At 34.6% G+C, this 24,348-nt stretch overlaps 2 protein-coding genes across 6 annotated transcripts in view; one reads left to right on the forward strand and one right to left on the reverse strand.

The window, feature by feature from the left end:
* The window catches only part of LOC123719935 (ALK tyrosine kinase receptor), a 32,023-nt gene extending 23,454 nt beyond the window's left edge, over positions 1–8,569 (forward strand). For 2 of the 3 annotated variants that reach the window (XM_045676255.1, XM_045676256.1), the window contains exons 23-30: positions 857–975; positions 1,176–1,282; positions 1,594–1,686; positions 2,697–2,758; positions 3,596–3,690; positions 4,171–4,300; positions 4,385–4,529; positions 4,608–8,569. In XM_045676255.1, the coding sequence (XP_045532211.1) occupies positions 857–975; positions 1,176–1,282; positions 1,594–1,686; positions 2,697–2,758; positions 3,596–3,690; positions 4,171–4,300; positions 4,385–4,529; positions 4,608–5,369 (1,513 nt within the window). In that variant the 3' untranslated portion in view covers positions 5,370–8,569. Of the gene's footprint in view, positions 1–856; positions 976–1,175; positions 1,283–1,593; positions 1,687–2,696; positions 2,759–3,595; positions 3,691–4,170; positions 4,301–4,384; positions 4,530–4,607 lie in introns of those variants that run through there. The other variant, XR_006756026.1, reaches the window with a different exon arrangement.
* A 364-nt stretch (positions 8,570–8,933) lies between these two features.
* LOC123717527 overlaps positions 8,934–24,348 on the reverse strand; it is a 40,328-nt gene continuing 24,913 nt past the window's right edge. The window contains exons 3-11 of one of the 3 annotated variants that reach the window (XR_006754833.1): positions 17,978–18,197; positions 16,617–17,351; positions 14,722–14,899; positions 13,921–14,134; positions 13,484–13,722; positions 12,243–12,451; positions 11,708–11,810; positions 11,347–11,415; positions 10,507–10,643 (exon numbers count right to left, since the gene is read on the reverse strand). Coding sequence is in view for 2 of the 3 variants with exons in the window: in XM_045673575.1 (XP_045529531.1) it covers positions 10,526–10,643; positions 11,708–11,810; positions 12,243–12,451; positions 13,484–13,722; positions 13,921–14,134; positions 14,722–14,899; positions 16,617–17,351; positions 17,978–18,197 (2,016 nt within the window). In the remaining variant the exon portion in view is untranslated. Of the gene's footprint in view, positions 10,644–11,346; positions 11,416–11,707; positions 11,811–12,242; positions 12,452–13,483; positions 13,723–13,920; positions 14,135–14,721; positions 14,900–16,616; positions 17,352–17,977; positions 18,198–24,348 lie in introns of all 3 variants that reach the window. The other 2 variants (XM_045673575.1, XM_045673582.1) reach the window with 2 other exon arrangements.

Consider the following 24,348-nt stretch of genomic DNA (forward strand, 5'->3'; position numbering starts at 1 on the left):
ATTAGAAATATTGATGTAGGGCATTTCCTGTATATCGACGATGAGCACTGAGCTTCAGGTCTTGTTTTATAATACGCGACAGAGTCCTAGCGGGAATATTTATTTATCGCGATATTTTGCTTCCTAATGAGGTTTTGACGAATTCTGGCTTTAACAGTATTCACAGCTTTTGTAGTTCTAACAGCACGCGGCCGAACCGATCTTTTCTGGACTTCGACAGACGAAGTGTTGTACGAAGCCGTATGTTTGTATATATATCAACAGATAGTACTATATACGAACATACATGATAACGATTTTGAAGTTTAAATAACTTTATTTCTCATTACAAAATTATATTTTATTTACATGAGATACATTATGTATATACGAGCGAAATACACGTCTAAATTTCAGTATAGTAGATTCACTCTGACATGTATTTTTAATGCCCTTTTGAATTTGTTAAACGCGCGAATATTGCGAATTATAGATGGTAATTGTTTAAATAGTTGCACACCCTCATACCTAATTGACATCTTCAAATAATTTGTGCGCGGCTTCGGCAAGATAAGCAAACTCGCTCGACGAGTGTTGCTTGTAGTTGTGTGGAATATGACCTACGGCTCCATACCCACTTTGTGCAAGGCGATCACTGCAATCCTAATTTATTTAACACGTCATCCCATATGGTAATTTGGTAATGAACACGAAAATATATGTGAAAATCGAAATAATTTTTTAAAATAGCATATTTATTCCAAATCCAAAATAAAGTTGAAAAAAAGAAGGTTTTTATCTAACAATATTTATGGTCAGACTATTTATAATTTTTGTTTTATTTAAAAACCGAATTAAAATTTGTTTAATGTTTTAGGTCCTTTGGGGTATTACTCTGGGAGGTATTTTCTCTCGGCGTGATGCCATATACGGGTTGTTCTAACAGGGAAGTGATGCAACTCGTCTCTGGGGGCGGAAGACTTGATAAACCCTATGGTATGGCTGAATTTATTTCTCATAGGTTTATTGAATGTTTCAAAAAGTTCATATCACTACCCTCTTTGACAAAACTATCTGAAAATTAAAAAATATATATAACTGTTTACTACATTTATACGTGCTGAGTACTAGAATTTAAAAATTAATTTAAACAAAATCAGGCGTATAAAAGTCTAAAGGCGATACGTTGTTCTCAGGTTGCCCCTCTGACGTATACCGTTTGATGTGTGAGTGTTGGAACCCAAATCCCGATGAACGACCATCGTTTGCCCAAATGTTTGATCGCCTACAGAGGTTCATGCAGGTAAGTAGATTCCATTTTTTCTCTGTTTTATTATTTGATTTATAAATCTCAGTAAAATCTAATACCAAAGAAATAGTATTCACTTGAGAATTAACCCCAAAAAGTATGCATTGACTTGAATTTTGATCGTAGTTTAAAAGTTTGTGTGTGTATCAGTTAGTGTATTTGCCGTTATTAAAGTTTCGGTTTGAACATCTGTAGATTGGTTTTTAAAAGGCCGTCAACGACTTGGTCTTTGTTCGTCGTTATCTATCAATCTCATAGCATCTGAAAACATCAACCCAATTTCAAACATATTTTCGCTTGACCAGGATCCAGAAATAACCAACGCACCATTACCAATGATGCGGTCTCTGATACCTCTACACAACGATCGCTACTTTGATAATCTCAACGGAATAACGGTATGTATGCATATGTCTACCCTCATTTTTTCTATCGATTTCTACCCACAAACTTTTATTTTATGAATAATTTGGGGCGTTTTACTAAATTCATAAAGCTATCATTAGATTTAATGAAAGATTTAACTAAAAATTCTTAACATCAAATGAGTTATAGGTTAAACAGACGATAAAATTAAATCTACTAATTTTATAACAGTGTCTTTCTTTTTCAAATGTTTTCGCTCTGGCTACTAGAAGCAAGTAATAGTTTAATTTTTTTTCGATGTTAGTTACCTTGCGTGCTTGTGCCGCATGACGTTTGGCTACAATTTTTTTTTAAATTATCGTCCTGTCCTCAAACGCGTAGTTTTAGACACCCTGTAGATAGAGATACGTTGAAAGGATCATTGCATGGTTTTCTTAATTCACGGATTTACACCATAATGCATTTCAAAGTATCTCGGTTTTATCGGATTCAAAAGTGTTTACTTGCCTAGTAGCTATAGCGGGAATTACCTTCTATAAATCCTTATTGAGCTTTATAAAAGTGTTTTATTTTTGATTAGACAACGGTTTTTAAATCTACATATTAATTGGTTATAACTACTTTTCTTACTTTTGGCACAAACATTTTGGTTGATACATTAAAGAGTAAAAGCAAATAATTTTTATAAAGCTTAATTATTTTGAATGCACGATTAGCCTTAAAGTGAAGATACAGGGTGGTATATAATTCTTGTTGTGATCTATGGCCTAATTACAAAAGTTACAAAATTAACTGTTAAATTTTACTCTATGAAAATATACAGTATACTTTAATACTTTGGATTGTTAGGAATTCTAAGCTTCATGAATGTACTACATAAAATTTAAAATGAAAATGTTTCTCAATGCAATACAGTTGTTTTCCATTTTTATTAAAAGATTTACGTTCTAAATTAACGAATTATATAAAATTAAGTAAGAAATAAGACCAAAGATCATAAACTCATCCTCCCTGCATACTTCACTAACGGCTGTGTTGGCAGCGCTCGTCAGCGTGTGACTACCTGGTCCCGATGTCACCCCAGGAGCAGACTCCAGACGATAGGTAACGATCGAAAAATAATCGTAACCATCTCATTATAACATGAATAATTACAACTTGAGCAAGAACATAAACGTTCGTAGATCACAGTAAAGCCTTTGATTTACTGATACATGCAAGGTATAATCATAATAAGTAGGTAAAATCATTAGGTATCAAAATCAAAAAAGGCGATAAGGAGAAAACTTTACCTTAAAACGTGCTGTATATTTTCAAACCTAACTTTGAAAGCGAGTGTTTACGAGGGAACAATATTGGGCCCTAAATATTTTAAATTGTACATATGCTAGGAATGTGAATGTAAATAATTGTAGATGGTTATGAGTATTTTACAAGTAACTTTAAATATTTCTTTTTCTTACCTTGTTACAGACCAAATTTTTATAGCACTTCCCTTTTAATTTTGATGTTGTCCAGGTGAAACTAGGTAGTGCGAAGTTATTTTTGTATTTCTTCATTTGGTAAATTTAAATCTAATTTCTAAAAGACAAAAATAGCTCTGCAATTTATATTTAAACCGAAATATTCCCAAACACACCATTACTAACACACACATTATCGTCTCGAATGAAAAACATTTTGAAGCTCGTTTGTTTGGGAAAACTTAGATTAAAATGCTCCAACGACTGAGCGCGAAAGGCATGCCTAGAGCCCCTTTCAGTCCTTTAACTAACTAAATAAAATCGAAATAAAAATGAAACCTAGAGATTTAACTACCTATTGGCAAAATTACAAAATTTCGAGTACAATTAAATGCAGTACAATCAATTTTAGCTTTTTTGATATAAAGCTTATTTTGTGTACGAAATTTGGGAAATACATATATATTTGTATATGTAGCTCAACGGGTCCGTTGGTTCCTCATAGCAAAGCGCCAACGGCGACACCTGACAGTCCAAAAGTGGAGGCTTCACCATATCCACCTCCACTGAAAGGTATGTACAAAGTGAAATGATTATAAACACTTCCGTTGATCCCGTGTCTAAGTTCTTTTTAAAGTGTATATTTATCGTAGAAAGTCATCTTTAAATCACAGTCTTTGGACAGCCCTGTAAAATTATGTGGTATTTTTCCAAATATTAAATACGCTATTGACGGATTAAAGCAGTGTTGGCCTAGCTTCAACGTGCGACTCTCATCCCTGAGGTCGTAGGTTCGATGGCCGGCTGTGCACCAATGGACTTTCTTTCTATGTGCAATTAACATTCGCTCAAACGATGAAGGAAGACATCGTGAGCGAACCGGTTTGTCGACGGCGTGCGTCAGGCACAGACGGACTGATCACCCACTTGCCTATTAGATTAACATACGATTATGAAACATATACAGAAATCTGAAGCCAGACATAAAAAAATGCCTTAGCGCCATTGATTTATATTGACAGATTTAGGTGAACTGGAAACCTTTATTTTTAGCATCACAAGAATATGGCAACATTCCAATGGCATCCAAGACCGGCGGGACCGGAAGGGGGGAGGCCTTTATTGCTTCCGGCGCCGAGACTCGGACCAGCACAAAGTTTCTGCAGTCTAATTCTACGGACAGGTAACTAATATCAAAGAAGATGGGATCGACTATGCAATCATTTGCATATTTTTTTAATAAAAACTTCTGTTATTTTGATTTTAGGTTGCTAAGTTCAATAGAGAGGACGTCCCTGGATAGAGAATTTGACACAGAGGCAGACGACAAGCCGATCATCTGGGAAACATCTTTTATTGAAACCAACAAGCATGCCCTTGAACACAAACCGACCAACGATAATGGACCTACAGTAAGACGTTTTGCTTTTTTTTAATCAATAGTAAATCTGACCTTAGTGTGCAAAATATGAACATTACAACTTTTTTAGGTTGATAAGCTTATAAGCATAACTCCGACATCGCCAAAACCACCAGAAAATGCACTAACAAAAGCCATAGATAGCAAAACCCCAGATAAAAATAAAACATTGGAGAAAAACAAATTAGTTACAGACAAAATGGCCGACCAGAACAAAATAAACACCGATAAGAATTCGGTCGCTGCTGATAAAAAGAAACTGAATGCCGACAAAAACCTGCCCTTACCTGATAAAAACAAAAATACTCTTGCGGTCGACAAGAAATCGGCTCCTATTGCTTCTCCGGATCCGCCGCGAATCAACGCTTGGGTTAAAGACCCTCCAAAAATAATGCCAAAACCAAAACCGCTCTGTCTAGACGCCGCACAGTTAGAACAAAATTTGAACGCACTTAAAAAGAATAGTGGATCAGTTAACCTTACGACTATGAATATAGTCCCATCATACATTAACGTTGTGACACCTAATAAGTTATCAGAATCGAAAACCATTCAAATAGACCCCAAGAAAGCTGTAATACATGACCTACCCTTAGAAAATGAAGAAAAGAGTAAATTAAAACAATCAAGTTCGGCTGCTAGTTTATTAAATGGACCCCTCACTGACGTTCCATATGCTGACAGTGACAACACATCATCGAGCTCCGGGAGTATGGCGGGAAATGCCAGAAATAAAAGCTATCCAGACATCAACGTTGTGAACGGTAATACCAAAATAAAGAAACAGGGTAGCGAAGGTGACAAAGTCGCGGATGTGGAAATCAGCTGTTAAATCTCAAGATGGTCGCTTGACAGCTGCCAATGTCAAGTGTCAGTGTCGCCGTTTTGCAGACTATACAAACAAATTATACTAGTTGTTGTAAATATTGATGTTTAAAATGCGTTTTGATTTCGATGAATATATTTTTGTTAGACGTTGTACAAAATGATTTATTAAGTATAATTTAAGGCTTTCAGATGCTTTTAGTATAAAAATAGTTTAACGCTCATATTTGCTCAATGTTTTGCGTGAGAACAATAAATTTTTCTACGTGTATGTTGTTTTCTTACTGTTTTTAACGAATTGCTTGTAGCGTTTTAATGGGTTAGCATAGGTAATTGGTGAAATTGGATGTTCTAATAATATCAGTAACTTAACGCACATCGCATAAAATATTAGTAACAATTTAAATAGGCCAACTTTTTTATCCATTCCTTGTTTTAGATTTGGAAACTTTTTGCACAACTTTAAAGACCAAATAGGAAACTGTCTCTTGATTTGTTAAAGGTACAAGGCTTTTTGTGGACACGTTATGAGTAATTTTCTACTAAATAGCGAAAAGTTTTCTAATCTCTATAATATTTATGTAACATAGAAAATATGTAGTGCTTAAAATTGTAAATAAAAAGTAATAATTTGTATACATCCGCCCTGAGACAAAGGCAATTGTCGAGTAGTTTTAATGTAGTTTAAATGCATGTAAAGGTGTCAAAATGTGAGACTTTTATCTTCTATTGAAACTATTGATATCTCTTTCTAATACAATTGCAAGATAAATGATTTAAGTTACAGGAAAGAGATAACAGTATGTCACAATTTCACATATTTATTTGGGCCCCCCGTGCCGCCAGTTTTATGTCAAATATTCTAATATACATAATATTTATTGATATATGTATTGAAGTATGTGTTTAATCACAATTGGATGCTTTAATTAAATTTTAAGATAGTGTAAGAGAAGTTTAAAAAAATATAATTTTTTTCCGTTTTTAGTAGTGCCAGAGTTTTTGCCTCTAAGCATTTATTTTTTTCGAGGCATGAAACAACAGGGTATAGTGTTATTTTGGGGTGTTTCCAAAAATCAAATTTTATTATTGAAATAATTTGGAATTTTAATATTAGATATTCCCTATTGTTATTTGGTTCCTAATTTAAAATAGTTCCTAATTCCCGTTTGTTTAATGACAGCAATTGAAATGTATTGTCTATGTGTTATGTCCACATTTTAATTAAATACAAATACACTAAGAGTTGTACCTACACCATTTTAAAAATTGGCTGTACCGTAGAACATTTTTCAGTCAGTCCCTTGGCTGAACTTGAGCACTTAAAGCAAACTGCGTTAAATACGACTCGGAACTTAGCGCTATACTTAGCGTCTTAGACTTCCGTGTGTCATAACCAAATCATGACATGCGAGTCATATTTAGCACTAAGACCCTTATGTCAAAAACTGTCATCCTATTTTTTTAACGTGGGCAAATGCTTAAAGTTCGCGTAGCGGCTATTTTGTAGATAACTGGTCAGACACGTGACCTATAGGTTGAAGGGGGCAAGGAGTTCCACTATTGTGCTGTGCCTCTGGTCTGTGCAACCCATCAGTTAAACCGAATAACGTTTGATCGTCACTTTCAGTTGCTCAATATAGAAAATTAATTTCTAATATTTTTGTTAATTATATTGCGTATGAAGGTTGTGATTAAAACTTAGACCGCTCGAAAGAATTACAGTTCCTTTTAAGTCGGAAGAAATAGTGGCTAAGGCTTTTTAGATCTAAAAAGCCTATGTCGCTGTTTGAATCGGACGCAAGTGACTTTGAAATGTTATTCTAATTTATTATAACAGATCTATTGTCTACAAGAGTGCTTTCTATTTATAATTTATAAATACTTTTCTAACGACTTTGCAATGTAAGCTATGAACTGTAATAATTTTGATCTCGTTTTGTACTAAAGTTTTAAACAAAAAACACTGTTCTAATGTGTTTATTTAACAGATTTGAAGTGAAACAATTGTGAACGCATCATAATAATCGATACAGAACCTAATCGATAAAATTTACCGATAATTTTAAGCTTTGTTGATGCGGTAAACCGTACGTACCTATTGTGTTATATTACGAGAAGATATAATTTATAAGCCAAAATATTTTTATATGTATGTTAACGGACCGTTCGATAGCAATTTGCAATGATGGTCCATTTTTAAATCTATAAAAGTATGCTGGTGCATTTACGGAGTAGATAAAAAGGATTGACAGGTGTAGGCATCGCAAGCGAATCGCACGCATTAAGCGTGCCACGTGGTTAAACAATCACAGAATTTGACATAAGAACTTTCTTTTTATCTATTCTGTGGGAACAATAAATTCCCAATTTAAACTTGGTCAGATTACAAGTCAAGTATTACTCGCCCTACGAATTTTCAAGCTATTTTTAATAATAGACGGAAGTTATTGTAGCACGTCTGATACAAATGCACCGTTTTTCACGTTTTGATTGTTTTAGGCAGTTTATGGAATTGCAGGGTTACTACAATATTTTTCTATAACTATATTTTCATATATATCATTGCAATGATGATAGCGGTGTTGTAATATTTTGTCCATTAAAGTGATATAAAAATATGGTAGTCCCAGCGAGGGCTCAATCTGTAATGGCCTAAAACTTTTTAAATGTGAACATATACTTGTTACAGATTAAATTTAAAAGTTGCCATCATTCCCCCTTACTAAATGTCCCTTCCAGTATTTGTTTTTATAGATTTTCTAATATACTGCGTATTTACATAAAATTGAAACGGTAGTTTTAATTCAGGACATGACTGATGACATGTAACTGACGTTTCTAGCTACTATGACGTTTCATAGGGAGAACTTGCTATCGAGCGGATTTCGTAGAGATTTGAACCCTGCCAAATCAGACGAAGCGGTCTTTGTTAGTTCGAATCGTTGAGGGATCGAGTCCAACAGAATTGAGACAAAACGCTAAAACTTGCGTTATCTATCTCTCTCTATTGTTGGAGTCTCATGCTGGAACGGGACAGCCTTATCCCTCTCGGTCAGAATTGTTGAAACAACGAAATTGATTTGCATCGCAAATTATTTTATTTTTCAAATATCAAATTGTAAACTTAGAGTAAATTTATAATATATGGATAATTGTAATGTTCATAAGAGATTATGAGCGAAATGTATTGGTTATCGCGAATAAATAAATGTATGAATTGTTGTTTTATTCTGACCTAACCTCAAATGATCCCTTTGAATTAAATCCCATAAATGGCCATTGAATGGATCGATTTTCGCGTTCATTATTTTTCTTTATAAAGAAGGCGATCTGTATTATGTTTCGATTATATTGCTGTATACCTGTGAAGTTCGAAATGGAGCACAGTTTCCTCGTGAAGTTTCCCCTTTATAAAAGATTTATAACTTTACAAGCGTAGTTCTAACGCACAATTTCAGCCTGGAGAGTTGAATACCGAACATTCTTTGTCATACGAGAACCATAATTCTCGCTAACTCTCCACTTTGATTGATATACTATTTACTAGTGATAAATTGAAACAAAAACATTTAATACATTTTTTTTATTTCCCATCAAAACAATTATGAAATGCTTAACATCAATTACAAAAAAACTACGCTTAGAGCGAATACCATGGAAATCAGATAAGGGCGGAGCTTACCACCAGTTTGCTGACATCTAAATATAGACCTTACATTAAAAATTGCGTAACTATATTGATGAGAAAAAAACAAAAATTGGGAAATAAAATCTCATTAACAGAACGTAAAAATTAATTTGTACAAAATACTGAAGCCAAAGAAATGAGTTACTTATAAAAAATTTGCAAATTGGTAAAATTCATTCTGTAAAAATCTTCGGGATAGAATTGACAGGTAATTACCATTGAAACGCTAACGAATCGTTACACTTTACGTTCGCGCCAACTCGACTGAATGGTGACTTTCAAGGCGTGAACGACACTGCTTAGAATGACGTAATAGCCGTGTCATATTAATTGTCAATTGTCAGATATATTATTGATTATAAATTTGGAGACTTGAAATCATTCAAAGTAACTCATTCCAATTATTCACCTATTTTACATAGAAATCATATGCTAATATGAGTATTTTAATACAATATAAAAATATAAATAATTCCAAAATAAATCACTGCATTTAATTATGACAAGCTTTACAACAGGACAGTTCATAAATTTTATAGGTTGCCAGTTTATGTACAGTCACGATAATAACCGCACAGTTTCCCAATTGCCAGCCGTAATTACTACATATCGTTGATATTCTACAGAGTACATTCGAAAGCGTTTTATATAGAAAAATGTCACTTTTTAGATTTCCGTTTATTGAATATAGAAACCGGACATGATAAGAAAACAGTAGATTACAGCATGAAATAAGAAAAGACAGTGAAAGTAAGAATAAGAGAAATAGAACAAATTAAGCTCCATTGAACAATATGTACTAGTTTACAACTTGGCAACCCTCAAACTCGAAATGAACATCTTTAACGCCATATATAATTTAGAAACTTAAATATTTCATTTTGAAACGTATCACATCATTTTTTTTATTAGCCATAGACAAAAAAATTAAAGCCATAAGTGACACAATTTTGAAAGAAATTCATGTAATGTGAAATTATTGCACTAAAAATCTATGCTATTTATAACTAACACATTAACTCGATGTTTATGATATGAGCAATACACTCGCGAGCATTTAATTCGATTTTAATTTTTATAATTTGATTGCACGCAAATATATCATATTATTTCATATATTGGCCCTTTAAACAATTAGCTTAAATATTATCCTACGTCCGATTTAATAAGATATAAAATATTCTAAACGGGACTCAAATACAAACTGTAAAATAATATAAAAATTCCGTGCATGTATGTTGTATATTTTGTGCGAAAAACAAAAATTCCCTACACGGCAATCGTTAAAGCAAGCTTACGGAATCTCGCAAAATTTTAATATTTTCAAAAATGGCGGCAGCTGGGTCAGTCATCTGTCATGCGGACATATGCGGATCGCACATGACAGTCATTTGACGGCTGACAGAACTTACTACTAGACATATTAAAGCAAATTGGGTACATTAAAAACAACTATCACATTGGCGTTTCGCCTAAAAATCGTTATCGCTCGAAGCATCGTAGGATTCATTTATTTGCGCCGGCGAAGGCTGGTAACGAAGATTCGGCGACAAAACCGGCCCATGGAACGACTGCGAACGTAGGACGTTGCTGAAAACAAAAGTATATTTTCTTCACATACCATTTTTCTAAATAATCTAATTGCTTTTAATACAAATAAGTTAGAACAAAAGTAGAAATAGTTTTCATACAGATACTGCTACTACTAAGTTATAACAGTGTTTTGTACATTTAGGAGTGATAGTGTAAGGCAATGACAACAACCTTGATATATAAAGTTTCAAAACCTCAGCTATACTTTAAAACTATATCACAGTTTAAACCTATTTCTGTTATGAATAAATAAGAAATAAATCATTAAAAAGTAATCATTCTACCATGGTAATGTAATATAACTCTCCAACCACCAAGACAATCCAAGACAAATCACAAGTCAACAATAAATACAACAGAAAAGAAAATAGATACTTACATTAAAATGCACAGCTATAAAAATATTATTTACAAAATGTGAAATAGTGATGCAATTAATTGTACCCAATTTTAAGCACAGTATTAAACAGCTCCTAATCTTGGAGTGTGATTTAAAAAATTAAGCACCAATAACTCCTTATGCAATCTGACAACCAACCAAAATACTGATACACTAAAACTTGGACATTAAATTTTCCATTTAAGTCCTACGGCTAGCATTATTTAAAGCGTAAAGCAATATGATTAATGAATAGTGCAGATATTGATAAATATTAAAAACCGCCAATTCCCAGAACTGTCAAATTGACATTTGACTAACCTCTTTCATACAAGATGGCCGCCGTTACACTTTAGCCAGAATTGCATGCATATTGGGAACTGTCACGCTCTAAAATTTTCAAAAACCAATTTTTTTATAATATAATACAATAAATTAATTATACATTAATCAAATTTAAATTATTTGGCAAAAAAAATCAAATAAAGCTTAAAATATTTTTTTATTTCATATGTCCATGGTACTATTACCGTGGGCAATTATAATATAAATAATATAATTTTAATATTCACGAATCATTTATCTCCTTGTTCAAAGATCAGTCTTAGATACACAGACAACATATAAGGTATGAAACAGAGACAAAAGAATGAACAGACAATAAAAAACTATTTGTCATTACCTCGCAGTCTTGGGCGGTGTTTTCGACTTTCCGAGAGCCGCGGCTTTCCTCGGATCGTATGACGCCCTGCGTTTCCACTTCTCTAATTCTTGTTTCTTTTGTTCTGAAAATCGTAAATGTTATTGTGTGTTTATTTGTTACACATTAGAAAAAAATGGCCGGCCTTGATCAAGCGACGTAAGTAGAAATGGATAGGCACTCCGAAGGGATCCCAAGCAGGCGCTTGATTGAAATCCGGAAGGAAAACGAAAGCGTGGCCGTCCAAAGCAAACCTGGCGTCGTACAGTTGCAAATGAAGCAAAGAGAGCCGGAAAGACTTGGAGCTAGGTGAAATACGAGGCTCAAGACTGGACTCGATGGAGACTCAGTGTGGGAGCCCTTTGCCCCATTTAGGGATTATAGGACATTAACTCAAGAAGAAAAAGAGTTGTTTTACAATTAAAAGTTGAAAATTACGAGATATTACAACTATATTATAAGGTTTTTACAGACTAGTATAGTACTTCCGCTTGGACTCGAACTCCAGGAAACTTACCCATTTCATAATGTTGAGCGCTTCCCTTACTAACTGGCCGTTCATTTAGCACTCCAACATAAGTCTTACTCGGATCCCGTCGTAAGAAGGTCTTTGGAGAATTCTCTGCTTTGTATTTAGATATATCCATATAACGGGGCTGGATTTCTTTAGGCTTTTTATGTCCAATTGAGGTTGTTGATGATGACATAGAGTAATCACCACTGTATCTACAATAAAAGGTTTATTGATGACATTGATTGTTATTACAGATTACTCTAATACAGTGCCGTAAGATTTAATAAAGAAACACAGTAAGTAAATTTTCAAAACATAATGGAAAACGTCGAGTCATTTTCGAATTTACATTAACAAACTAATTGCCCCCCTCTGGGCGTGGGCCCCATGTTGGGTAACACTACTTTACGGGGACTGCTTAAGCAGTGAGATTGGTACTGAGAAATGTTGCTAAAGAGTGTGCACTTATTGTCCTTACATAAATATTGTGGTCTTATTGCACAATTTTAACAACGCTCAATGTAAAGTTGTCTAATTTAATTAGTTTAAATTTAGTTAGATAAGAGATAGGTTATTGAACTCTATCATTTTCCATAAACTAATCCAACATTATTTGACAATTCATTTGGTTGGAATTACAGCCAGTTACATAAATGACTCTGAGTATAACTGGAACCCCTTTATTTGTTAAATCTAAATCAATATAATTGCATTTTTATTTGGGATCCCTATATGTAATATAGCCTGTCAGTCAGTGAAGATGCAGCTTTTGAATGGTGAAACAATTTTTTAAATCGGTTTAGTAGTTTTTATGTGAAAAAAAATTCAAACACACACACAAAAACACAAATGTTTCCGCTAGATAATATAAAAATAGATTAATAATTCCAGAAGTTATTTCAAAAATAAATAAATAAATCAGTGGCGCGGTGACGTATCTGTTTCTTTATCATTTGTCAGTCTAATAGGCAAGTAGGTAATCAGCCTTCTGTGCCTGACACACGCCGACGACTTTTTTGTTGTTGTCTCACGATGTTTTCCTTCGCCGTTCGATCAAATGTAAAATGCGCCCATAGAGAGAAAGTCCATTGGTGCGATCCGGGGATCGAAGCTACGACCTCAGGGATGCGAGTCGCACGCTGAAGCCACTAGGCTAACACTGCTCTTAGAAGTTATGTTAGGACTGACAAATCCAATACTGTTAACAGTTTCATTCCTAAATACGATACTACCGTACAACGTACCTTTGTTTCGGCTGCACTTGCGTCATGTTCTGTCTCATGACGGGCGCACTCTCCGTCCCGCTCTCTCCTTCAGTGTCCGTATACGAATTCTTCTCATGACTGAATATTGAACTATTTCTGGGACTGCTGCCGTTTGTCGTAGAGTTCGTGTCACTGTCAAGTATGAAGGTTCTGCGCTTGTCAACCTCTTTGCCCGTTTTGTGTTTGTCGTGACGTTTTGGTTTCTCAGGTTGGGTTACCTGTAATAATTTTTTGCCATTTTAGACTTTTTCGTTGTTTTTCTAATTAATAATAATATAAAATATAGTAATAACAAGTATTTTTTGTGTGTAAAATGTGAAGATTTTTTATTTTTTATTTACTAACCTCAAAGATTTTGAAAAATTCTACTCATTCACTTTAACATTGATTTTAACCAATTACTTTATAAGATTTACCTTAAAATTTGCGACATAACTTCTGCCCAAAATCACATCATTGGTCAAGCCTTTTCTCCTCAAATCCAGGATGTCAGAATGCGTGGATGTAATCATAGGGTCAATTGGCAACGTCGGCTGGTCATCCTCTGTGCCCTCGGAGGAGTAATCCAAGGTGAGATCAGCCATATTCGTGGTGTGGAATGACTGGGATCGATGCACGGGTGACGAGTGGCTGGAATTTTATTAAATGATTTATTAATAACGTTTATATACAGTAACCACATTGGGTATTCCCGTAAAAGCGTTATTTTTAAATTTCAAAAACTAGGGACACGGAACTAGTTACTTAATAAAGTTATTTATTTTAATTTTATAAAACGATTGAAACAGGTGCAAAGGTACGAAAAACTTGACATATGATAGGCTTGACAAATCATTACAAACTTCACACTACAGAAATTTAATATGAGAATTCTCGTTATAGAAGGGACATATCGCGTTATATGGGGGACGCAAACGGCGTAACACAAGGGTTTACTGTGTAAGTAACACAGTTAGCCACAATTATTTAATTTATTTCTATAGATTACGCTCTATATAAATGTATAAGTGGCAACATTCACAGATCATAAATAATTCAAGAAATTATAAAACGTCAAATTTAAATACTTTTTGTATAAATCTTTTAAAATGCCAAATTTATAATAAAAATATTATAAATGTAAATAACCAACCGCTTTAGATGAATTTTAATTACAGATTATGTGACAAATAAAAGTGTATGAATATATATCATTCATAAAATGTATAGAAAGCAACCTGGGTGAACTAAGGTCATCCTTGTTACATTCTTGCCTTTTCGCCATCTGCTGTTTCTTCTTCCCTTCCTGCGCTGCCTTCATCGGATCGTATGAGGATCTCTTTTTCCAGTTGGTGAACTCTTTCTCTTTCGTAGCTAACGCTGATGATGAACGGTGCTGGTTAGGTTTCTTTTGTGCTGGAATGAGAGAAAATAAAATTAGATTTTTTACATGGACAGGGTTAGATAACAATTTTCAATATATCTAAGCCTTATTGAAAATTGTTTTTTCATCTATAAAATAAATCAATGTCGCTACAACCTTTTTAGGTCTGGGCCTCAGATTTCTGTATCCGTTTCATGATCTTTTGTAAATCGAATAGGCAAGTAGGTGATTGGCCTTCTGTACCTGACACACACCGTCGACTTTTTGGGTCTAAGGCAAGCCGGTTTCCTCACGATGTTTTCTTCACCGTTTGAGCTAATGTTAATTCAAAAATCCATTGGTGCACAGCCGGGGATCGAACCTACGATCTCAGAGATGAGGGTCGCACGCTGTAGCCACTAGGCCAACACTGCTCTTTTTTTCGTTTTTTATCTATAGGTATTACCGCAAGTGTAATAAAGGCGTAAGATTCTTAAAATTAGGGAAAAATTATGAGAGTAAATTTAACAATGCGCGCGCACACGTACGCATAAAACCGACACCCTTAAGTTAGCATAGTCAACATTTTAAAATAAAAAATGGCCATTTCTTAAACTATGTAGTTTTTTTTGTAATATTTAGATAAACTTTATTTAACTAGATAGTGCGTTGTAATAAAACTTTCAATGTATTAAATACCTTTTTTCTATTGTTAGTGTTGTTTTTTCTATAAACGTCGACGTTTCTTTATTGTAATAAAGGAATGATATTTTTTTTAATATTTTTACCTTGTTACGCCAAAGGAGTATAACTTGTTTCGCATGTACATAAGTACATACACATGTTTTCAAAGGCTAGTAGCACTTATAGCGTGGGAGAATATAGTATTTATAAGTTTGACAACAATTATTATAAATAAGGTAAACAGTTCTTATAATTATGACATCATGGTAATTGCATGCCTATTTTTATATGACTGGTTGTGCGTTTTTTTATTATAATTAATTAATCTGAATGAACCACTTTGCAAATAAACGATTTACCAATTTTGTGAAAAACAATAATTTAACTATTTTGGCTTAGAGGCCGTTTTTGATATCCAGTTAACAGACTTTACATGTTATTTTTTATATCCTTAATAAACAATGTCTATTTGTCTGGCTAAAATCGTAGCCATTGAAATTACCTTGGTACAGACCAATGGGGTCATTTAAATTCTTCGACTTTAAAATATTAGTATAATCGATTCAAAGGGTGCATTGTCTGTATAGTTATTGTTTTCCTGCCATTGTTTGTTTTAGTACTCTTGAAAGTACGCTACGGAAGTTAAATTTAACAATTCCTTCCGCCTATGGTGTTCGATTTTGGGATAGAAATGATTTTTTTTTGTTTTCAATTGAGGAACAAATATTTTTTATGGGACACGAGGCAAAATAGCAGTCAGTGACCCACTTAAAGTTTAGCGTTTCACCGCCGCCCATGGACACCCGCAACACCAGAAGTATTATACATTGCCGGCCATTAAGTTCGTATCGGTTCGGAATAGCTGATTCTATAAGGTTCGCGCCTAAATTTGTCCTAAAAAGAGCTGGAAACGCCAGAAATCTACGAACGGGTGGAATTTAAAATGAAGAAACCTGTTTGTAATTTACATAGCGAGATGTAGGCGTTTTTTATCAAAATTGTCTTTCGTGTATAGGTATAGGTATGTAGTATGATGAAGTACGTTACATGCGTTGATGTGGTTAAATTATGTAAAATATATTATACCTTTATCAGACTTTGGTGGTTCTCTTGTTGATGACCTGGACTTGGTCTGCCTATTCATAACTTTGGAATCCTGTCGGCTCTGATGATTGGTCGGTTTCCTCGCCATCGGCGGTTCTGACATACGTCCCTTACTGGTCACCCGAGTATTCCTAACCAATCCCGGTCCGAACTTCCTCTGCATTTCCGGTGTGTTCGGGCATCGTGGCGAATTCGAGGGAACAGTTGTCAACTCCGGCGAGAACACCCTCTTCCGCAGATCCTTATCGAACGAGCCGTTATCTGTATCATCCGAAATGTCCGAGTGACCGCTCAAACGCCGCGAAATTTTTCGTGTATCAATAAGATTGTTATTCTTGACAGTGTTGAACGAACTAGAGCGTTTGATCACGTTTGGTGGTTGGCGCGTTTGATCGATTCTGAAATTGGTATCCAGGGCGTTGTTTTTCAGCACAGCTTTAAGGCAGACGTTCGTGTTTATGTCTTTGTAATCAGTTCGTCCGTCGAAGGATTTGTGCCGTGTGTGTGCTTTTGACGACATAGTGGGTCGGTTCGAGAGAGTTTTGTCGTCTGAGCTGTTGCTGAGGAGGCCTCTGTGGGAATCGGGGCTGTTCATGTTTGAATCCCGTCTTGGTTCGGTGTCTAAGGATCTGGAGGGATTGTTGAGTCGTCGGTGGTCTACCTTTGAGGAGCCTGTAATGACGTAATGTCCAGGACTTCGGAGTGGGCTACCGTCACCTGAAACGGGTAAGTGGTAGTTCTATAATAATGATCTAGAGTAAGACTTGTTGGGTCTTCTTTGATGTCTAGTCCAAAAGTTCAAATAAGTTTTTGTGAACCAATAATTTAATCAACAATAGAAGAATATTCAATATGAATTAATGAGTTAGTAACTCAATCAGATGAAACAGTGTTTTTGTCAATAGCGCAATGATCATATCTATGTACTACATTTTTTTAAAGAAATAGTAGGCAAACGGGCAGGAATTTCAAGCGATACAGCGGTAACCCTACAACCCATGTAGGGTTACATGCAAACCTTCCTAAGTAACTAAACAAAATTGATTTATTTATATTGGTAACTTTCATGAAAGTCAATATTAAAATATGGACCGCCGTCCAAATACATGCTCTACAGCTCGCGAGTACGTTGCCGAACTTTTAAGAATTAATACGCTAGACAAATTCCTTCGGAAATACTTCAGTTGCCCTAATTTCCAAGCAGCTCCCAAATCAAGTGCGTAGAACGGGCGAGAAGACGCTACGTTCTTTTTTTAATCACCAAGTTTTCATTAAGAAATTGTACGGAACTGGATGCTTGGCGCCACGATTTTCGTTGAGCTTCGCTTCTCTTGACAACATACCTGAGTTATCCTTTCTTCGCAGTCTATAGTTAAGAGAGTTAGACCGGCTAAGCTGTGCAAGTGGAAGTCTCGAGACCAGGGTCTTCTCACTGATGAGACTAGTTGTCAATTGAGACGGAATGTTGGTATTGCGCGACGAATTCAATTTTGCTTGAAGGTTGGTGATTGCATTCTGCGTTTTCAGCAGGTAGGACTCCGTATCTTGAGGTGGAATAAGGTCCTGGAACAAAAAACATTAATTATTAATACAATGCCTAGTGGTTAAGTGATCAGTGTTGGCCTAGTGGCTCCAACGGTCGACTCTCATCACCGAGGTCGTAGATCCTCAGCTATGCACCAATGGAATTTCTTTCTATGTTCGCATTTTACATTCGCTCGAATGATGAAGGACAGAATCGTGAAGAAACCAGCTTCCTTAGACCCAAAAAGTCGACGGTGTTCACCTAATTTCCTTTTAGATTTACAAATGATCTTGAAACAGATACGGACAACTGAAGGCCAGACCATAAAATGGTTGTAGCGCCACTGATTCATTAATTTAGTGGTTAAGTGAGACGCTATAAGGTCGATTTTACCCTGGCTGAGCAGTATTAACAATGACTAATTAGTGAAGTAAAATATGGCAATACATAGAATCCGCGTGTAAGAAAGGCAAGCGTTTACTAGTAAATAAAAAAGACAAACAAATAATACTGATGATGCAAAAGTTGAAGGCATGATATTATAAAGTGTTGCAGAGATAATTATTGGTCTCATTTAATTGCTGTATTTTTTACGTATTTTATCGAGTTTATTTATTTATAAGAGATTACTCCAATGCGGTCAATCAAAAACGTCTGTTAATATCTGCAGTTCATTAATTATATTCATACATTGTATCAGGTGTGCCCTTTTCGAAAAGTTAGTCTTCCTTACGTAATCAGGCATCCTGAGGCCCAGGCACTGGTGAACTACCTGATTATTTTCCTTTCCACGTATCAACTCAAATACATGGTAAGCTCGATGGCGACAGTGCTGGGCCCGGTCTGAGAAGGATACTTTCTGTCTCAAGTATCTTATTAAAATAATAGTTGGGAAACGCATAATGTTCTGCTGTTTACGCATCATCGTGTTCAAGTATTACGTCGCGCAATTTTTGGAGATTCTTGCCCCCCCCCCCATGAAATGCCGCCATAACGTTTCCTGTATCCAATAGTAAAACGTTTCGGGACCACCCCCAGTGACTCTTTACTTAAAACTTACAATTATGTGGTTTAAAGTACTGGAAAGTCGAAAATAATATTATCAATAACGCGTAATTTAATCCCCGCCTCGCATAGTAACTTTTACAAGAAGACCCCCCCTCTCAAAATTTGTTACTTAATACTTGAACGCTCCCTAAGGCGATTATTGGTGACGCCTTGGTTCTAGTGGGTATGCACAATCGCGAGGCCTACATTCTCGAAGTAAAAAAAAAAATATCAGCGCACTTTGATAATATCAGTTAAACCATTTACAAATACATGATGAGCAAATGATTGAATATAATTCAGACACACATACACATGTGCGTGTATTGTGAACGATTACGAAATATCAATCAATTTAAATGTACCGTAAAAGTGGAACACGGAAATATATTCGGAAATACATTTATTTCCTCTATATGGCAGTGTCAGTGTGGTTTAGTGATATGGTCGGAAGTCGTTCAAATCCCAGCACAAAGCTTGAGGCAGTGAATAAAACATTTCAGTCCCAAACGTGGCTAGGCTCAAGTATTTTTATTAATTAGCCTTTATTTTCAAACACAAGTTTACCAATGTGAACTATAAAACTAAAAGTACGCTATAATATTTATTTTAAAAACACACACTAACTAACTGCAGCGTATAACGCCTGAAGATATGGAGACTGTCATAAAATGGATCAGTCTCGCATATCCTCAAATAGTCGTTTACCGCAGAGATCTGTTTAGAGGAGTATTTCTCTTCACGAGAAAATTAACTTGATTTAAAACGTTTGGTAAATCGACCAAACGATTTGAATTTTGTAAACAAATAAAATATCAAAAACAATAAAATTGAAGTGTTGTGTATGTAATGCGTAACTGTTTCTAATCTTTAAGGAAATATTGTATAACCTTGTCTTATCACGCCGATATCAATCTGATAATATGATTTATTTTTATATTCGCTCATTGTTTGGACACGTGCTGCGCAAGAGTATATTGTTGGAATTACGTTGTTATTCCTTTTACGATTAAAAACAAGCACAGTACTATAGTTTTTTAATAATTGAATCTTGCTGTTGGCACTAAGGCCTTTACAGCTGGGGATGTTTTGGCCGGTATCTCTCGACTAGCGCAAGGGCGGCATCTGCGAGACTCGGACCTCGGCTTGGGCCGTCACGGGGTAAGCACAGTGAAGGACAAACTTTTTTTAGCCCTCGTAGCTTTTTTCAAAAATAAACTTAATAGTTTTTTTTTTATTGAACAGGGGACAAACGGGCAGGAGCATCACCTGAAGTTTAGTGAAACCGCCGCCCATGGACACTCTATGCCGGGCTCGCGAGTTCGTTGCCCGCCTTTAAACATTTACAAAACAAACATTACTCTCTAACACTTATTTAGTGACTAAGGCTAATTTAAATTAAAATAGAAATGATTTATATTAATAAATAAACAACTTACTTCTGACCTAGTCTTGACAATTTTTTACTCAACCTTTTTCTAAATGGAGAAGACGTCGTGTCTAGATCGTTAATTTTCACTTCTTGATGTGGCCAATCATTCGTTAATAATTATTCGAGTCAAATAGTTACTTAATTCACTGTTAAAGGCACAGGTATTGTTTGGTTTGACAAAATATATATGTCGTGTAATCACGAAGTAGTGTTGGCCTTATGGCTTCGGCGTGCGACTCTCATCCCTAAGGACGTAGCTTCAATCCCTGGCACCAATGGACTTTCCTTCTACGTGCGCATTTAATATTCGAACGGTAAAGAAAAACATCGAAAACCATGTGTGACAGGCACAGAGAGGTGATCACCTACTTGCCTATTGGACTGACAAATGATCATGAAACAGTTACAGAAATCTGAGGCCCAGACCTAAAAAGGTTATAGCGCCACTGATTTATTTTATAGATGTATTAGATTCATAAAGATATTTATTATATTTATTTATAAGTAAGATGATTTGTCTATTTACAAGTTTGAACGCAGTTAAATCGTGTCAGACTAGAACAATGACAGCTTTCACTAACCTTGCTAACCGCATTCTTGATGACATTTTATTGTAACCGTATTGTTACGGCAAATTTCAATATATAAACGCTGGTAACCCACTGGTTCATCTAAGTGGTTACCGTATGAAACCAAGTACTACATTACTTGATTGTTTTATATAAAATATAACCTATATTATAATATATATAAGATTTTTTTGGATTTCAACTATTTTTATGATTTTTGTTGTATCGTTGTAATGCCTCTTAGCATTTATCATGCACACACAAATCTATATCTACTATTCATAGATATAGATTCATCTATATCTATATATACTACAATAGTATATCTACTATTCAACTTGATAGTTTATTTTAAATAACCTCTACAAAAGTTATTATTATAATGACGAATTCTTTACTTGAAAAAAATATATTTAAAGAACATATACATATATTAGCTAAGAGTTTTGTTGGCCTAGTGGTTTCAACATGCGACTCTCATCCCTGAAGTCGTGTAGGTTCGATTCCTCGCTGTTAAAATGTTGATTCAACATTACATACTATATTTACATTTAGAGATACATTTTGTTTACGCTTTTTATTAACTAAAATTATATATGTAACTTAATAAAAAAAACAGTAAATGTACCAGGGCATGATAAATTCTATGAGACATTATGTTACAAAAAAAAACTATGAAATCATATACTTACACGGGCAGGTTAACTTGTTTTCTTTTTAGGCAGACTAGACTATTAAGCTGGTTGCAAAAGAATTAATCACATAACTAAGCGATGACTCATTTATCTCCATATTTGGAATACTGAACTTGACTTATACAACCTTATTTTAACCGGTATTTCGGAACACAAGTTGAGTGAAATGAAAATTATTCACTTCCTATTTACGATGTTATAATAGATTTAACGATATTTTTATATGTAATAATTGTCGATTTAAATTAAGGCTTTTAAATTATTAAAAACTAGCGGACCAGACAGACTTCCTGTACACACATCTTAAACACAAAATTTGAAACTTAAAAAACATCTAATTGTAAATAATCAGAACTATTCTACCCGCCTATTATTTTCATTACGGCATTGTCGGGAAAGATTCGATAGTCTTGGATGTGACATTGTTAATATATACACGATAAATACATCAACAGATCGACTTTAAAACTTCTAAATCTCAATTTTTCAATCATACCTAACCAGAGACAACACTACGTTTAGCTATCGTTTTGTTATACCATTTTTAACAAATGAACTTCTAAACTGATAATTTGACGGATAAATTTTACGTGTTTCTATTTGTTGCCTTTTGCCACATGTTTATCCATCCCAAACATGTGCGTTTCCTTGTTTTAAGCCTCTAACAATTATTCTTATTTTTAATTTTATTTTATTTACATTTTCTACATTTCTTTTTTCTTCATTGCTTACACTGCTAACTTTAGCTATTATTATTATTATTTGTTCAAATGAGTATTAGATTCTTATTTCTTTTTTTGCGACCGAGGCGCAAACTAGCTGCTGTGGTCTCTGGCAGAATGACCAGCGCTGTGAAACAACTCTGCTCCTCAGTATAATGCTGAGCCAGTGCCAATTACAACCACAGGACACACACGTTACATAATTAAACCTTTTTCTTTTAAAAAAATGTTATGTCTCTATTATTATTCTTTTTTATTTATATTTATTTTTTGATTATTGTTATTTTGTGTTTCCGTGTGTGTGTGTTTTGTTAGTAATAAATTTTATGTTTATATATACATAGATTTTTAATAAATCTGTAATAATAATTACATAATAAAAATAATAACTTTATCGCAGTTTTAGTTAATAACAATTCGATCTTGTTGTTATGTTAGTATTGTTTTGGTAAGCATATCCAAGACTCCTACAGTTCTTCTTTTTTATATAGAAACGGAAGCAAACGGCAGGATGATGTTAAGTGATACTGCCGCCCATGGAGACTCTATGCCAGAGAGCTCGCGGCCATTTAGGAACTTCTACGCTCTTTTCTTGAAGGACCCTTAGTCAAATCGCTTCGGTAATACTTCTGTGGTCAGCTGTTTCCAGATGGTGGTGATTCTCGGCCAAAACTCGGTACTTAAAAAACGACAGAGGTCGCGGTAGAATTTCGTATTCTACCTCGACGTCCGATGACGAAACTAATTTAAGCAACGCGATTAATATAAACGCCGTCTATCTGGGGTCACGGCAGTGCAGAGTGCACTCGAGAGAAAAAGCGGCACGTACCGTACCGTACCGTATTTTCTCAAAGCAGTTCCGGCCATTTTCGACCACGTATAACATACCCCTTATAAGCCATACTAGAAGTGTTTTTCCAATACAATTCCAGTGAAATTTTTATGTTCTCCCCATGTCGTCCGTTGACTTAAAAATATTTATATCGATCATCTTAAATGTACCTTTACGCAATTATATAGATAGTTTGTTTCACAAATTGCTTTACTATATCTTTATTGAGCCGTAAATACATAGAGTATTTACTTCGACTAAATTTCGCAAATTTATACAAATGATGATCAATGGACCGTCGCATACATTGAGATTATAAACATGATATCACAGTACACAATGAATCAGCTCTTGACTCAGCCTTCAGGTTACATATTAGGTAATGCTGAACTTGGGTACTTGACTTTAAGTAGTCAATGCAATTATTTTAATCGCTGTCTGTGGCTTCGCAATATAAAGACTGAACAGGTTTTGTTATTGATTTTTTTTTCAATAATAACCTGAGGTAGAGTTTTCAAACGTCCCCACAGGGGGCAATCGGCTTAATATAAAACAATGTGTAATCAATTTGGAATCTTGTAATCTCTGTGCATCAATCTCAGTAACTTAAAATAATATTTTAGATAGAAAAATCTTTGTTATAATTATTTGAAAATTTTCCTACTGTTTCGTTAATAATTTCTTACTAAAACCTATAATTTAGGGTTTTAAGTGAACATTAAAAAAATTAATATAAATCATTATGTATATTAAATATTGGGGATAAGAACTTATGAAAGGCTAAGTTCGGGCAAGGAATACAAACGGTTTGAAAATACTGATCTAATTCTTAAATAAAACCTTTTTGAGGATTATATCACGTTCTTTTAAATCTATAGTGTCTATTATTTGA

This window comes from Pieris brassicae, chromosome 2 (genome assembly GCF_905147105.1).
Source record: "Pieris brassicae chromosome 2, ilPieBrab1.1, whole genome shotgun sequence".
NCBI lineage: Eukaryota > Metazoa > Arthropoda > Insecta > Lepidoptera > Pieridae > Pieris > Pieris brassicae.